At 37.5% G+C, this 17848-nt stretch overlaps 1 protein-coding gene across 1 annotated transcript in view; it reads left to right on the top strand.

Annotated features, from left to right (window-relative positions):
* The window catches only part of Hers (Histone gene-specific Epigenetic Repressor in late S phase), a 65002-nt gene that overhangs the window by 2566 nt on the left and 44588 nt on the right, over positions 1-17848 (top strand). The window contains exons 2-4 of the mRNA XM_081991048.1: positions 101-1203; positions 8492-8620; positions 8996-9113. Of these exons, the coding sequence (XP_081847174.1) occupies positions 121-1203; positions 8492-8620; positions 8996-9113 (1330 nt within the window). The 5' untranslated portion in view covers positions 101-120. The remainder of the gene's footprint in view (positions 1-100; positions 1204-8491; positions 8621-8995; positions 9114-17848) is intronic.

The following is a 17848-nucleotide window of genomic DNA, read 5'->3' on the forward strand; positions in this document are numbered from 1 at the left end:
TTGACAGGACCGGGCTAAGTCGCACCGTTTGCCCGCTAGGGGGCGCCAAACTTTGCTTCGCAAACGTATTTGAGATAGTAATGCGTAATTTTGATTGCAGATGGCGTGACGAATTCAAAAATGGCGGCTAGAAAGAAAAAGGACGCGAAAACGCCAAAAAAAGACACAATAGCGGACACGATAGCGTTCGTGATCAAGGGTCAGCTGACGCCCGTCAAAGGGGCGGCGGCGTTGCCGGATCAGCGCGTCACGCGCAAAAAGCCGGAAAAGAAAAAGGAAGATTTGAACTCTTCGATACAGAAGATCATCAAAAAGTATGCGAAAAAATTCAACATAAAACGGGAGGGAGCGAGAAAGACGCGACGAACCGTCAAAATGGCGGAAGTGAAGATAAAGGAGGAAGAGGTGCGGGTGAAGCAGGAGCCGGAAGAAACCCCCGAAATAAAGGAGGAAGAAGAAGACAAGGAGGAAGAAGTGCGCAAGAAGAAGAGGAAAACTTCCAACAAGTTGGTGCACTTGTGGAACGGTCCGAAACGTCACAGAGTAGCCTCGTTGAACGCCCTCGCCAAGGTGCATTGCCTCTACGAAAACGAAACGTCAAACAAAATGACAGCGGACAGCCTGTCGGCTGTCAAATCAGACAGTAGTGACAGTTCGGACGAGGAGCAACCAATCAAACGCAGTCTGCGCAACGTGCCCGGTTTGCGCGGCGTGGGCAAACACTGGGTGGACACTTTGAGCAGCGACAGCGACGTGGACGTGGCAACGCCGCCCCAACCAATCAGAGCGAAGAAACCCAAAAAAAAGACAGAGAAACCGCCAGCCATGATGGATTTGAAAGACATGGTGGTGCAGAAAAGGATGGCGAGTTTGAACGCGTCCGCCATCTTGGCCGCCAGTTATGACAAGCCGAACTGTTCCGATTACGATTCGGACTCGTCCGCCGAACGGTATTTTGCGTGCGACGGCGACGGCGCCGCAATCAAAAAGGAGGCGGTGATCGAACAAAACAAGATGGCGGTGATTGTCAATCAGGACACTGACGTCACCATCACGGGGGTGTACGTCAACAGTACGACGCGGTCGACGCGTCACGAGGGCTATTGCAGCATTGCGGGGATGCAGTATCGGATATCGGCAACCAGTCATACGCAAACTGCTTCCACGGTTGCCACGGAAACTTTGCTGAGCAGTTCTGAGAATGTAAGTGCTTTTCTGAGTCGTTTTTGGAACGTTTCTGAGTCTGTTTGTGGAACTGTTTCCCGGGCAGTTCTGTCAGGATTTTTGGAACAGTTCTGAGACTGTTTTGAAACGGTTTTTAATGGAAAGTTTCTGAGACTGTTTTGGAACGTTTCTGAGTCGTTTTTGGAACGGTTTTTAGTGGAATCTTTCTAAGACAGTTTTTGAAATATTTCTGAGGCTGTTTTGTAACGGTTTTTAATGGAAAGTTTCTGAGACAGTTTTGGAACGTTTCTGAGACTGTTTTGGAACGTTTCTGAGTCGTTTTTGGAACGGTTTTTAGTGGAATCTTTCTAAGACAGTTTTTGAAATATTTCTGAGGCTGTTTTGTAACGGTTTTTAATGGAAAGTTTCTGAGACAGTTTTGGAACGTTTCTGAGACTGTTTTGGAACGTTTCTGAGTCGTTTTTGGAACGGTTTTTAGTGGAATCTTTCTAAGACAGTTTTTGAAATATTTCTGAGGCTGTTTTGTAACGGTTTTTAATGGAAAGTTTCTGAGACAGTTTTGGAACGTTTCTGAGACTGTTTTGGAACGTTTCTGAGTCGTTTTTGGAACGGTTTTTAGTGGAATCTTTCTAAGACAGTTTTTGAAATATTTCTGAGGCTGTTTTGTAACGGTTTTTAATGGAAAGTTTCTGAGACAGTTTTGGAACGTTTCTGAGACTGTTTTGGAACGTTTCTGAGTCGTTTTTGGAACGGTTTTTAGTGGAATCTTTCTAAGACAGTTTTTGAAATATTTCTGAGGCTGTTTTGTAACGGTTTTTAATGGAAAGTTTCTGAGACAGTTTTGGAACGTTTCTGAGACTGTTTTGGAACGTTTCTGAGACTGTTTTGGAACGTTTCTGAGTCGTTTTTGGAACGGTTTTTAGTGGAATCTTTCTAAGACAGTTTTTGAAATATTTCTGAGGCTGTTTTGTAACGGTTTTTAATGGAAAGTTTCTGAGACAGTTTTGGAACGTTTCTGAGACTGTTTTGGAACGTTTCTGAGTCGTTTTTGGAACGGTTTTTAGTGGAATCTTTCTAAGACAGTTTTTGAAATATTTCTGAGGCTGTTTTGTAACGGTTTTTAATGGAAAGTTTCTGAGACAGTTTTGGAACGTTTCTGAGACTGTTTTGGAACGTTTCTGAGTCGTTTTTGGAACGGTTTTTAGTGGAATCTTTCTAAGACAGTTTTTGAAATATTTCTGAGGCTGTTTTGTAACGGTTTTTAATGGAAAGTTTCTGAGACAGTTTTGGAACGTTTCTGAGACTGTTTTGGAACGTTTCTGAGACTGTTTTGGAACGTTTCTGAGTCGTTTTTGGAACGGTTTTTAGTGGAATCTTTCTAAGACAGTTTTTGAAATATTTCTGAGGCTGTTTTGTAACGGTTTTTAATGGAAAGTTTCTGAGACAGTTTTGGAACGTTTCTGAGACTGTTTTGGAACGTTTCTGAGTCGTTTTTGGAACGGTTTTTAGTGGAATCTTTCTAAGACAGTTTTTGAAATATTTCTGAGGCTGTTTTGTAACGGTTTTTAATGGAAAGTTTCTGAGACAGTTTTGGAACGTTTCTGAGACTGTTTTGGAACGTTTCTGAGTCGTTTTTGGAACGGTTTTTAGTGGAATATTTCTAAGACAGTTTTTGAAATATTTCTGAGGCTGTTTTGTAACGGTTTTTAATGGAAAGTTTCTGAGACAGTTTTGGAACGTTTCTGAGACTGTTTTGGAACGTTTCTGAGACTGTTTTGGAACGTTTCTGAGTCGTTTTTGGAACGGTTTTTAGTGGAATCTTTCTAAGACAGTTTTTGAAATATTTCTGAGGCTGTTTTGTAACGGTTTTTAATGGAAAGTTTCTGAGACAGTTTTGGAACGTTTCTGAGACTGTTTTGGAACGTTTCTGAGTCGTTTTTGGAACGGTTTTTAGTGGAATCTTTCTAAGACAGTTTTTGAAATATTTCTGAGGCTGTTTTGTAACGGTTTTTAATGGAAAGTTTCTGAGACAGTTTTGGAACGTTTCTGAGACTGTTTTGGAACGTTTCTGAGTCGTTTTTGGAACGGTTTTTAGTGGAATCTTTCTAAGACAGTTTTTGAAATATTTCTGAGGCTGTTTTGTAACGGTTTTTAATGGAAAGTTTCTGAGACAGTTTTGGAACGTTTCTGAGACTGTTTTGGAACGTTTCTGAGACTGTTTTGGAACGTTTCTGAGTCGTTTTTGGAACGGTTTTTAGTGGAATCTTTCTAAGACAGTTTTTGAAATATTTCTGAGGCTGTTTTGTAACGGTTTTTAATGGAAAGTTTCTGAGACAGTTTTGGAACGTTTCTGAGACTGTTTTGGAACGTTTCTGAGTCGTTTTTGGAACGGTTTTTAGTGGAATCTTTCTAAGACAGTTTTTGAAATATTTCTGAGGCTGTTTTGTAACGGTTTTTAATGGAAAGTTTCTGAGACAGTTTTGGAACGTTTCTGAGACTGTTTTGGAACGTTTCTGAGACTGTTTTGGAACGTTTCTGAGTCGTTTTTGGAACGGTTTTTAGTGGAATCTTTCTAAGACAGTTTTTGAAATATTTCTGAGGCTGTTTTGTAACGGTTTTTAATGGAAAGTTTCTGAGACAGTTTTGGAACGTTTCTGAGACTGTTTTGGAACGTTTCTGAGTCGTTTTTGGAACGGTTTTTAGTGGAATCTTTCTAAGACAGTTTTTGAAATATTTCTGAGGCTGTTTTGTAACGGTTTTTAATGGAAAGTTTCTGAGACAGTTTTGGAACGTTTCTGAGACTGTTTTGGAACGTTTCTGAGTCGTTTTTGGAACGGTTTTTAGTGGAATCTTTCTAAGACAGTTTTTGAAATATTTCTGAGGCTGTTTTGTAACGGTTTTTAATGGAAAGTTTCTGAGACAGTTTTGGAACGTTTCTGAGACTGTTTTGGAACGTTTCTGAGTCGTTTTTGGAACGGTTTTTAGTGGAATCTTTCTAAGACAGTTTTTGAAATATTTCTGAGGCTGTTTTGTAACGGTTTTTAATGGAAAGTTTCTGAGACAGTTTTGGAACGTTTCTGAGACTGTTTTGGAACGTTTCTGAGTCGTTTTTGGAACGGTTTTTAGTGGAATCTTTCTAAGACAGTTTTTGAAATATTTCTGAGGCTGTTTTGTAACGGTTTTTAATGGAAAGTTTCTGAGACAGTTTTGGAACGTTTCTGAGACTGTTTTGGAACGTTTCTGAGACTGTTTTGGAACGTTTCTGAGTCGTTTTTGGAACGGTTTTTAGTGGAATCTTTCTAAGACAGTTTTTGAAATATTTCTGAGGCTGTTTTGTAACGGTTTTTAATGGAAAGTTTCTGAGACAGTTTTGGAACGTTTCTGAGACTGTTTTGGAACGTTTCTGAGTCGTTTTTGGAACGGTTTTTAGTGGAATCTTTCTAAGACAGTTTTTGAAATATTTCTGAGGCTGTTTTGTAACGGTTTTTAATGGAAAGTTTCTGAGACAGTTTTGGAACGTTTCTGAGACTGTTTTGGAACGTTTCTGAGTCGTTTTTGGAACGGTTTTTAGTGGAATCTTTCTAAGACAGTTTTTGAAATATTTCTGAGGCTGTTTTGTAACGGTTTTTAATGGAAAGTTTCTGAGACAGTTTTGGAATGTTTCTGAGACTGTTTTGGAACGTTTCTGAGACTGTTTTGGAACGTTTCTGAGTCGTTTTTGGAACGGTTTTTAGTGGAATCTTTCTAAGACAGTTTTTGAAATATTTCTGAGGCTGTTTTGTAACGGTTTTTAATGGAAAGTTTCTGAGACAGTTTTGGAATGTTTCTGAGACTGTTTTGGAACGTTTCTGAGACTGTTTTGGAACGTTTCTGAGTCGTTTTTGGAACGGTTTTTAGTGGAATCTTTCTAAGACAGTTTTTGAAATATTTCTGAGGCTGTTTTGTAACGGTTTTTAATGGAAAGTTTCTGAGACAGTTTTGGAATGTTTCTGAGACTGTTTTGGAACGTTTCTGAGACTGTTTTGGAACGTTTCTGAGTCGTTTTTGGAACGGTTTTTAGTGGAATCTTTCTAAGACAGTTTTTGAAATATTTCTGAGGCTGTTTTGTAACGGTTTTTAATGGAAAGTTTCTGAGACAGTTTTGGAACGTTTCTGAGACAGTTTTGGAATGTTTCTGAGACTGTTTTGGAACGTTTCTGAGACTGTTTTGGAACGTTTCTGAGTCGTTTTTGGAACGGTTTTTAGTGGAATCTTTCTAAGACAGTTTTTGAAATATTTCTGAGGCTGTTTTGTAACGGTTTTTAATGGAAAGTTTCTGAGACAGTTTTGGAATGTTTCTGAGACTGTTTTGGAACGTTTCTGAGACTGTTTTGGAACGTTTCTGAGTCGTTTTTGGAACGGTTTTTAGTGGAATCTTTCTAAGACAGTTTTTGAAATATTTCTGAGGCTGTTTTGTAACGGTTTTTAATGGAAAGTTTCTGAGACAGTTTTGGAACGTTTCTGAGACTGTTTTGGAACGTTTCTGAGACTGTTTTGGAACGTTTCTGAGTCGTTTTTGGAACGGTTTTTAGTGGAATCTTTCTAAGACAGTTTTTGAAATATTTCTGAGGCTGTTTTGTAACGGTTTTTAATGGAAAGTTTCTGAGACAGTTTTGGAATGTTTCTGAGACTGTTTTGGAACGTTTCTGAGACTGTTTTGGAACGTTTCTGAGTCGTTTTTGGAACGGTTTTTAGTGGAATCTTTCTAAGACAGTTTTTGAAATATTTCTGAGGCTGTTTTGTAACGGTTTTTAATGGAAAGTTTCTGAGACAGTTTTGGAATGTTTCTGAGACTGTTTTGGAACGTTTCTGAGACTGTTTTGGAACGTTTCTGAGTCGTTTTTGGAACGGTTTTTAGTGGAATCTTTCTAAGACAGTTTTTGAAATATTTCTGAGGCTGTTTTGTAACGGTTTTTAATGGAAAGTTTCTGAGACAGTTTTGGAATGTTTCTGAGACTGTTTTGGAACGTTTCTGAGACTGTTTTGGAACGTTTCTGAGTCGTTTTTGGAACGGTTTTTAGTGGAATCTTTCTAAGACAGTTTTTGAAATATTTCTGAGGCTGTTTTGTAACGGTTTTTAATGGAAAGTTTCTGAGACAGTTTTGGAATGTTTCTGAGACTGTTTTGGAACGTTTCTGAGACTGTTTTGGAACGTTTCTGAGTCGTTTTTGGAACGGTTTTTAGTGGAATCTTTCTAAGACAGTTTTTGAAATATTTCTGAGGCTGTTTTGTAACGGTTTTTAATGGAAAGTTTCTGAGACAGTTTTGGAACGTTTCTGAGACTGTTTTGGAACGTTTCTGAGACTGTTTTGGAACGTTTCTGAGTCGTTTTTGGAACGGTTTTTAGTGGAATCTTTCTAAGACAGTTTTTGAAATATTTCTGAGGCTGTTTTGTAACGGTTTTTAATGGAAAGTTTCTGAGACAGTTTTGGAATGTTTCTGAGACTGTTTTGGAACGTTTCTGAGACTGTTTTGGAACGTTTCTGAGTCGTTTTTGGAACGGTTTTTAGTGGAATCTTTCTAAGACAGTTTTTGAAATATTTCTGAGGCTGTTTTGTAACGGTTTTTAATGGAAAGTTTCTGAGACAGTTTTGGAACGTTTCTGAGACTGTTTTGGAACGTTTCTGAGTCGTTTTTGGAACGGTTTTTAGTGAAATCTTTCTGAGACAGTTTTTGAAATATTTCTGAGTCTGTTTTTGGAACTTTTCCTCGGGCAGTTCTGTCAGGATTTTTGGAATAGTTCTGAGGCTTTTTAGAAACGGTTTTTAGTGAAATCTTTCTGAGACAGTTTTTGAAATATTTCTGAGTCTGTTTTTGGAACTTTTCCCCGGACAGTTCTGTCACGATTTTTGGAACAGTTCTGAGGCTGTTTTGTAACGGTTTTTAATGGAATGTTTCTGAGACTGTTTTGGAATGTTTCTGAGTCGTTTTTGGAACGGTTTTTAATGAAATCTTTCTGAGACAGTTTTTGAAATATTTCTGAGCCTGTTTTTGAAACTTTTCCCCGGACAGTTCTGTCAGGATTTTTAGAACAGTTCTGAGGCTTTTTAGAAACGGTTTTTAATGAAATGTTTCTGAAACTGTTTTGGAACGTTTCTGAGTCGTTTTTGGAACGATTTTTTAGTGAAATCCTTCTGAGACAGTTTTTGAAATATTTCTGAGTCCATTTTTGTAACTTTTCCCCGGACAGTTCTGTCAAAATTTTTAGAACACTTCTGAGGCTGTTTTGAAACGGTTTTTAATGGAATGTTTCTGAGACTGTTTTGGAACATTTCTGAGTCGTTTTTGGAACGGTTTTTAGTGAAATCTTTCTGAGACAGTTTTTGAAATATTTCTGAGCCTGTTTTTGGAACTTTTCCCCGGACAGTTCTGTCAGGATTTTTAGAACAGTTCTGAGGCTTTTTAGAAACGGTTTTTAATGAAATGTTTCTGAGACTGTTTTGGAACGTTTCTGAGTCGTTTTTGGAACGATTTTTTAGTGAAATCCTTCTGAGACAGTTTTTGAAATATTTCTTAGTCCATTTTTGTAACTTTTCCCCGGACAGTTCTGTCAGGATTTTTGGAACAGTTCTGAGACTATTTTGAAACGGTTTTTAATGGAATGTTTCTGAGACTGTTTTGGAACGTTTCTGAGTCGTTTTTGGAACGGTTTTTAATGAAATCTTTCTGAGACAGTTTTTGAAATATTTCTGAGCCTGTTTTTGGAACTGTTCCCCAGGCAGCTCTGTCAGGATTTTTGGAACAGTTCTGAGACTATTTTGAAACGGTTTTTAATGGAATGTTTCTGAGACTGTTTTGGAACGTTTCTGAGTCGTTTTTGGAACGGTTTTTAGTGGAATCTTTCTGAGACAGTTTTTGAAATATTTCTGAGTCTGTTTTTGGAACTGTTTCCCGGGCAGTTCTGTCAGGATTTTTGGAACAGTTCTGAGGCTGTTTTGTAGTAGTTTTTAATGGAAAGTTTCTGAGACTGTTTTGGAACGTTTCTGAGTCGTTTTTGGAATGATTTTTTAGTGGAATCTTTCTGAGACAGTTTTTGAAATATTTCTGAGTCTGTTTTTGAAACTTTTCCTCGGACAGTTCTGTCAGGATTTTTGGAACAGTTCTGAGACTATTTTGAAACGGTTTTTAATGGAATGTTTCTGAGACTGTTTTGGAACGTTTCTGAGTCATTTTTGGAACGGTTTTTAGTGAAATCTTTCTGAGACAGTTTTTGAAATATTTCTGAGTCTGTTTTTGGAACAGTTCTGAGGTTTTTGGTTTGATTCAGGCACCTTCCGATGCGCAATCGTGTTCGTCCAAGTCGTACACGCCCCTGGACGCCCTGTCCAACATGCAGCCGCCCCCCGGACCCGGCATCCACAACTCCATACCGCCCCACCCCGGAATACCCTGTCAGGTATGTCATTACTGTCAAAATAACCGGGTTATGGACTGTCAAAAGTCAAAACTGTCAAATTCAAACAACTCAAGTTTCAACAGTAAATAACTCGGTTATTTGTCATTTTAGGTAAAAATGCTATATAGGGTGGTCAAAAGAGAATTTCAAGGGCTACAAATTGGTATATTGAACCACCCTGTAACTGTCAAAATAACCGAGTTATTGGCTGTCAAAGTGGAAACTGTCAAATTTAAATTTAACTGGTCACACGTTTGTTTGCGTAAAATTAATTTTCTCCGGTCCGCTGGGCAAATGGAATTTTGACAGTCGCGACTGTCAAACTGTCATTTTGACAGAGCTGTCAAAAATTATGTTTTGTTTTTTTTTTCCTAGGTGGCGTCCCCACCGCATCGTCAACGTTCGGCCAGCAGCGCCTTCAGTTCGCCTCACGGTTATCCGGGGCAACGCGTGCCACCGCCACCAGGTGGCGCTGAATCTCATCCCACCTACGGTAAGTCACTCGTTATTGACGTGTCGTCGGCGTGACGCGACTGTCAAACTGACAGATGACAGTTGACAGCTGCAAAAACGCGATAGAAAACTTCAATTATCAAAATTGACAAATTTGAGAAAATGATTTGTCGGTTAGTGTTGTTTTAAAGTGTCAACCGAACTGTTGACAGATGACTGATTTCTGACAGCTGTCAAACCACTGTCTTGATTAGGACAATACGTCACAAGTGTCAAATTTTCAACCGTAAACCTCTAAAAGTGCACTTTGGTGGCGCCACAAAACATTCTCTAACAAAATGACACTTTATAGCTCTCTGAGCTGCATTTTGACAGGTTAGTCGCATCTGACAGCTGTCAAACCACCGTATTGATTAGGGCAATACGTCACGTCACATCTGACAGCTGTCAAACCGCTAAGTTGAAACATTTCAAGGTCACGTGACTGGTTCTGCAAACATTTAGTGGATTTTTTAAGTTTTTTCCAAAAATGTCACGTGACCAGCCGCCATTTTGTAATTTTTTTCGAGTCACGCCACACGGAAATTTTCGAGATTTCGTATGGTCACGTGATCTTTTCCGCCATTTTCCCGATAAGTTTTTTGGTGTCAAAGTTTAAATTGTCAGAAACACAGTTTGAAAAGACAGTCAAGGACAAAATCACTTGTAAAACCCACTTGGAGTGAGAAAATGACAGTTTTAAGCACATTTTTGGAATCCTCATTAAATTTCCTAACCAATAACCTAAAAAAACACTAAAAATTTGGTACAGTCAGGGAGAAAAGCTGTGTCAAAATTTGAACTGCCAGAAAGACAGTTTGAAAGGACAGTCAAGGACAAAATCGCCTGTAAAACCCACTTGGAGTGAGAAAATGACAGTTTTAAGCACATTTTTGGAATCCTTATTAAATTTCCTAACCAATAACCTAAAAAAACACTACAAAATTTAGTACACTCAGGGAGAAAAGCGGTGTCAAAGTTTCAATTGTCAGAAACACAGTTTGAAAAGACAGTCAAGGACAAAATCACTTGTAAAACCTACTTGGAGTGAGAAAATGACAGTTTTAAGCACATTTTTGGAATCCTCATTAAATTTCCTAACCAATAACCTAAAAAAACACTACAAAATTTAGTACAGTCTGGGAGAAAAGCGGTGTTAAAGTTTAAACTGTCAGAAACACAGTTTGAAAAGACAGTCGAGGACAAAATCACTTGTAAAACCTACTTGGAGTGAGAAAATGACAGTTTTAAGCACATTTTTGGAATCCTCATTAAATTTCCTATCCAATAACCTAAAAAAACACTACAAAATTTAGTACAGTCAGGGAGAAAAGCGGTGTTAAAGTTTAAACTGTCAGAAACACAGTTTGAAAAGACAGTCAAGGACAAAATCACTTGTAAAACACACTTGGAGTGAGAAAATGACAGTTTTAAGCACATTTTTGGAATCCTCATTAAATTTCCTATCCAATAACCTAAAAAAACACTACAAAATTTAGTACAGTCAGGGAGAAAAGCGGTGTTAAAGTTTAAACTGTCAGAAACACAGTTTGAAAAGACAGTCAAGGACAAAATCACTTGTAAAACCTACTTGGAGTGAGAAAATGACAGTTTTAAGCACATTTTTGGAATCCTCATTAAATTTCCTAACCAATAACCTAAAAAAACACTACAAAATTTAGTACAGTCTGGGAGAAAAGCGGTGTTAAAGTTTAAACTGTCAGAAACACAGTTTGAAAAGACAGTCGAGGACAAAATCACTTGTAAAACCTACTTGGAGTGAGAAAATGACAGTTTTAAGCACATTTTTGGAATCCTCATTAAATTTCCTATCCAATAACCTAAAAAAACACTACAAAATTTAGTACAGTCTGGGAGAAAAGGGGTGTCAAAGTTTCAATTGTCAGAAACACAGTTTGAAAAGACAGTCAAGGACAAAATCACTTGTAAAACCTATTTAGAGTGAGAAAATGACAGTTTCAAGCACATTTTTGGAATCCTCATTAAATTTCCTAACCAATAACCTAAAAAAACACTACAAAATTTAGTACAGTCAGGGAGAAAAGCGGTGTCAAAGTTTAAACTGTCAGAAACACAGTTTGAAAAGACAGTCAAGGACAAAATTACTTGTAAATCTCACTTGGAGTGAGAAAATGACAGTTTCAAGCACATTTCTAGAATCCTCACTAAATTTCCTATCCAATAACCTAAAAAAACATTACAAAATTTGGTACACTCAGGGAGAAAAGCGGTTTCAAAATTTAAACTGTCAGAAACACAGTTTGAAAAGACAGTAAAAAACAAAATCACTTGTAAAACCCACTTGGAGTGAGAAAATGACAGTTTTAAGCACATTTTTGGAATCCTCATTAAATTTCCTATCTAATAACCTAAAAAAACATTACAAAATTTGGTACACTCAGGGAGAAAAGCGGTGCCAAAGTTTAAATAGTCAGAAACACAGTTTGCCACGTGACCAGCCGCCATTTTGTATTTTTTTTCGAAAATTTTCAAGATTTCTTATGGTCACGTGATCTTTTCCGCCATTTTGCCGAAAACTTTTCCCGGCTAATTCTCGACGGCTTTCTTCCGGTTTTTAAGGTGCACGTGACCGGCCGCCATTTTGTGGAAATTTTTTCGTTTTATCGGCAATTTTGCCGCCATTTTCGGTAAAGAAAACCCAAAAAAAAAATTTTCCCGTTGCATTAAGTGTATGACGTCAGAGAGCAATGTCGTTTGATTCGGACTGTAGCGGAATTTACTCGCGTTTTTTGAAATTAAATTTGTCCCGTCGCATTAAGTGCATTATGACGTCAGAGAGCAATGTCGTTTGATTTGTACTGTAGCTGAAGAAACGTGAGGCGGAATTTACTTTTGCCCGGTTGAGTGCGTTTGTTTGCGAATCATGCGCAATCTGGCAACGACGTTTTCAGACACTGACCAGGATCCAGTGTGCCGTGGCCCATTCCCCACGAATAACTACGTCATTTGTTTTGATTTTGATATTTATTCCACTAGTGCGGTGTAAACGTGGCACGTGTGCGTGTAAATTCCACGTTTCCGGGTGTAAACGCGGTCAACTTTGCGTTATTTGTTTGTCGGACGGCGAATAGAAAACGTTTTGAGTGCGTTTACGTCGCAATCGGTGCGATACAGTGCGATTCAAAGAAAATGTCGTCGGTGACTGCGTTTACGCGGCGAACGGTGCCATGTTAGAGGAAGATGGCGCGCTTTGTCAAAGTATAGTGCAGGCAATCAAAGGCGAGTAAATTACCGGCACAAAAATCGAGTACAGTCAGGAAGAAAAACGCTGTCAAAGTTTGACAGTTTGAGAGAACAGTCAGGGACAAAATCACTTGTAAAACCCACTTGGAGTGAGAAAATGACAGTTTCAAGCACATTTTTGGAATCCTCATTAAATTTCCTATCCAATAACCTAGAAAAACACTACAAAATTTGGTACAGTCAGGGAGAAAAGCGGTGTCAAAGTTTGATCTGTCAGTAACAGTTTGAGAGAACAGTCAAGGACAAAATCATTTGTAAAACCTACTTGGAGTGAGAAAATGACAGTTTTAAGCACATTTTTGGAATCCTCACTAAATTTCCTATCCAATCACCTACAAAAACACTACAAAATTTGGTACAGTCAGAGAGAAAAGCGGTGTCAAAGTTTGAACTGCCAGAAAGACAGTTTGAAAAGACAGGCAGGGACAAAATCGTCTGTAAAACCCACTTGGAGTGAGAAAATGACAGTTTTAAGCACATTTTTGGAATCCTCATTAAATTTCCTATCCTCTAACCTAGAAAAACACTACAAAATTTGGTACAGTCAGGGAGAAAAGCGGTGTCAAAGTTTGAACTGCCAGAAAAACAGTTTGAAAGGACAGTCAAGGACAAAATTACTTGTAAAATCCATTTGAAGTGAGAAAATGACAGTTTTAAGCACATTTTTGGAATCCTCATTAAATTTCCTAACCAATAACCTAAAAAAACACTATAAAATTTGGTACAGTCTGGGAGAAAAGCGGTGTCAAAGTTTGAACTGCCAGAAAGACAGTTTGAAAGGACAGTCAAGGACAAAATTACTTGTAAAACCCACTTGGAGTGAGAAAATGACAGTTTTAAGCACATTTTTGGAATCCTCATCAAATTTCCTATCCAACAACATGAAAAAACACTAAAAATTTGGTACAGTCAGAGAGAAAAGCGGTGTCAAAGTTTGAACTGCCAGAAAGACAGTTTGAAAAGACAGGCAGGGACAAAATCGTCTGTAAAACCCACTTGGAGTGAGAAAATGACAGTTTTAAGCACATTTTTGGAATCCTCATTAAATTTCCTATTCAGCAACATGAAAAAACACTAAAAATTTGGTACAGTCAAAGAGAAAAGCGGTGTCAAAGTTTCCATTGTCAGAAACACAGTTTGAAAAGACAGACAGGGACAAAATCGTCTGTAAAACCCACTTGGAGTGAGAAAATGACAGTTTTAAGCACATTTTTGGAATCCTCACTAAATTTCCTATCCTCTAACCTAGAAAAACACTACAAAATTTGGTACAGTCAGGGAGAAAAATGCTGTCAAAATTTGAACTGTCAGTAACAGTTTGAGAGGAAAGTCAGGGACAAAATCACTTGTAAAACCTACTTGGAGTGAGAAAATCACAATTTTAAGCACATTTTTGGAATCCTCACTAAATTTCCTATCCAATCACCTACAAAAACACTACAAAATTTGGTACAGTCAGAGAGAAAAGCGGTGTCAAAGTTTCCATTGTCAGAAACACAGTTTGAAAAGACAGACAGGGACAAAATCGTCTGTAAAACCCACTTGGAGTGAGAAAATGACAGTTTTAAGCACATTTTTGGATTCCTCATTAAATTTCCTATCTGATAACCTAAAAAAACATTACAAAATTTGGTACAGTCAGAGAGAAAAGCGGTGTCAAAGTTTGAACTGCCAGAAAGACAGTTTGAAAAGACAGGCAGGGACAAAATCGTCTGTAAAACCCACTTGGAGTGAGAAAATGACAGTTTTAAGCACATTTCTGAAATCCTCATAAAATTTCCTATCTGATAACCTAAAAAAACACTACAAAATTTGGTACAGTCTGGGAGAAAAGCGGTGTCAAAGTTTGAACTGCCAGAAAGACAGTTTGAAAGGACAGTCAAGGACAAAATTACTTGTAAAACCCACTTGGAGTGAGAAAATGACAGTTTTAAGCACATTTTTGGAATCCTCATTAAATTTCCTATCCAATAACCTAAAAAAACACTTCAAAATTTAGTACAGTCAGGGAGAAAAGCAGTGTCAAAGTTTGAACTGTCAGAAACTCAGTTTGAAAAGACAGTCAAGGACAAAATCACTTGTAAAACCTACTTGGAGTGAGAAAATGACAGTTTTAAGGACATTTTTGGAATCCTCATTAAATTTCCTAACCAATAACCTAAAAAAACACTTCAAAATTTGGTACAGTCAGAGAGAAAAGCGGTGTCAAAGTTTGAAGTGCCAGAAAGACAGTTTGACAGGACAGTCAGGGACAAAATCACTTGTAAAACCTACTTGGAGTGAGAAAATGACAGTTTTAAGCACATTTTTGGAATTCTCATCAAATTTCCTATCCAATATCCTAAAAAAAACACTTCAAAATTTAGTACAGTCAGGGAGAAAAGCAGTGTCAAAGTTTGAACTGTCAGAAAGACAGTTTCAAAAGACAGGCAGGGACAAAATCACTTGTAAAACCCACTTGGAGTGAGAAAATGACAGTTTTAAGCACATTTTTGGAATCCTCATTAAATTTCTTATCCAATAACCTAAAAAAAACACTTCAAAATTTGGTACAGTCAGGGAGAAAAGCGGTGTCAAAGTTTTAATTATTAGAATCTCAGTTTGAGAAGACAGTCAGGGACAAAATCACTTGTAAAACTCACTTGGAGTGAGAAAATGACAGTTTTAAGCACATTTTTGGAATCCTCATTAAATTTCCTATCCAATAACATAAAAAAACATTACAAAATTTGGTACAGTCAGGGAGAAAAGCGGTGTCACCAGCGGCTCCCAAACTGTCTCACGAACCTCGATTATGTCACCAGAAGTTATCAAACGGTTTTTAAAATTTCAAATTGTCGTCTGAGCATCGTTAATGTTACCAGAGAATGTCAAACGGTTTTTTTGTTGCTCCGAAACACTAAAATTCCACCAGCGGCTCCCAAACGGTCTCTCGAGCCTCGATTCTGTCACCAAAAGCTCTCAAAATGTTTTCTGAGCATCGACAATGTTACCAGACGTTATCAAACCGTTTTTAGTGGCTCAGAAACACCAAAATGTCCATCAGAAGATCCGCTTGACTGTCTTGATCGCTTTAGGCTAATGGTAGAAATGTGACGTGTAAAGTGTCAATTTGTCAAAATGTCACTTTTTTCAAGGTCGCTGTGCCAGTTAGAGCTAAACACGTCAAACTTACTAGAAAAAGTCACTTTGACAGATTGAAATCCAAAATGGCGGCGGTCAGTACAAGGTAGAACCGACATATGAACAAAAAAAGTCAGTACATTTTCCGATTCAATCGTGAATAACTCGCTTATTTGAAACATTTTGGTAAAACACACTAGAAAACAAAAGAAAGCTAATTAACGGGGCAATCGCGTAACGTTGACAGGACCACGCTAAGTTGCCCCGTTCGGCCGCTAGAGGGCCGCAAAGTTGACTCTTGTTTTGTTGGTAAATATCTCGAAAACGCTTCACTAAAATGGCGTTTCGGCCTTCGTTTCGGTCAATTTAAAACCCTGACCGGTTTTTTTTTTTCCGTTTAATTCAATGTCACGCACAAATTCGTCGATCGAGCGGTTTATTCATCTTTTCGCTATTAATAGGTTCATTGTCACTAAAACAGGATTTTAGCCGAGAAATAGACAAAAAAATAGCCAACTTGATCAGTTTGTTTCATTGTTTTTTTTTTTTCATTTTTTTTATTATTTTTTTTTAATTTTTTTTCATAGTTTAGTGACACATGCTTGTTTTGCTTTAGACAGTTATGACGTAACTGACATTTGTCACTTTCTAGTTTTAAGCGCATTTTTGGAATCCTCATTAAATTTCCTATCCAATAACCTAAAAAAACACTCCAAAACTTGGTACAGTCAGGAAGAAAAACACTGTCAAAGTTTGAACTGTCAGTAACAGTTTGAAATGACAGTCAGGGACAAAATCACTTGTAAAACCCACTTGGGAGTGGGAAAATGACAGTTTTAAGAACATTTTTGGAATCCTCATTAAATTTCCTATCCTCTAACCTAGAAAAACACTCAAAAATCGAGTACAGTCAGGAAGAAAAACGCTGTCAAAATTTGAACTGCTAGAAACACAGTTTGAAAGGACAGTCAAGGACAAAATCGCCTGTAAATCCCACTTGGAGTCAGAAAATGACAGTTTTAAGAACATTTTTGGAATCCTCATTAAATTTTCTATCCAATAACATAAAAAAACACTCCAAAATCGAGTACAGTCAGGAAGAAAAACGCTGTTGTCATAGCCAGAACAAGGAAAGACTGTCACTTTTATAGTTTTACGTCCGGACTGACATAAATTTTGACAATGACGTAACTGACACTTGCCACTTTACAGCTCCATGGAAGGATTTTTGACAGTTGTGACGTCAGATTTACGGTAAAAATTGTCATAAAGTCACGTGACAACTGTCATCAACGTCAAAATTTGTTTGCCTCGCTCAGAATTTGCTATCAGAATGTAAATTTCAGTTTCTTCTGGTAAAACAAACTTTACAGCTCCATGGAAGGATTTTTGACTATTCTGATGTCAGATTTACCATAAAACTGTCTAAAAGTCACGTGACAATTGTCATCAACGTCAAAATTTGCTTTGTTGAGACGTAGAGCTATCAGAAGGAAAATGTCAGTTTCTTCTGGTAAAACAATCTTTACAGCTCCATGGAAGGATTTTTGACAGTTGTGACGTCAGATTTACCGTAAACACTGTCTTAAAGTCACGTGACAACTGTCAACAATATCAAAATTTGTTTGCCTCGCTCAGAATTTGCTATCAGGATGTAAATTTTCAGTTTCTTCTGGTGAAACAAACTTTATAGCTCTATGGAAGGATTTTTGACATTTGTCACGTCAGATTTATGGTAAAAACTGTCTTAAAGTCACGTGACAACTGTCAACAATGTCAAAATTTGTTTGCCTCGCTCAGAATTTGCTAATATAATAATAAAAATAATAATAATATAATTCATTTGCTAATAATGTAATTTTGGAGCTTGCAACATTGTAAAAGCCAGTTGACATCTGTCAAAAACAGTCACGTGACCTTAAAAACGTGGTTTAAACCTTGAAAATGTGAGAAATCAAATTTAGACAGCTAAATTGTAAAATACACGTCACGTGACGTGATAATGCAATTTTTTTCTTTTCAAACTGTTACTGACAGTTCAAACTTTGACAGTGTTTTTTCTCCTTGACTGTACCAAATTTTGGAGTGTTTTTTTAGGTTATTGGATAGGAAATTTAATGAGGATTCCAAAAATGTGCTTAAAACTGTCACTTTTCCACTACAAGTGGGTTTTACAAGTGATTTTGTCCCTGACTGTTCTCTCAAACTGTTCAAACTTTGACAGCGATTTTCTTCCTGACTGTACTTGATTTTGTAGCGTTTTTTAGACTATTGAATAGGAAATTTAATGAGGATTCCAAAAATGTGCTTAAAACTGTCATTCTCTCA

This window comes from Ips typographus, linkage group LG12 (assembly GCF_016097725.1).
Source record: "Ips typographus isolate SLU linkage group LG12, UJ_Ityp_2.0, whole genome shotgun sequence".
Taxonomy (NCBI): domain Eukaryota; kingdom Metazoa; phylum Arthropoda; class Insecta; order Coleoptera; family Curculionidae; genus Ips; species Ips typographus.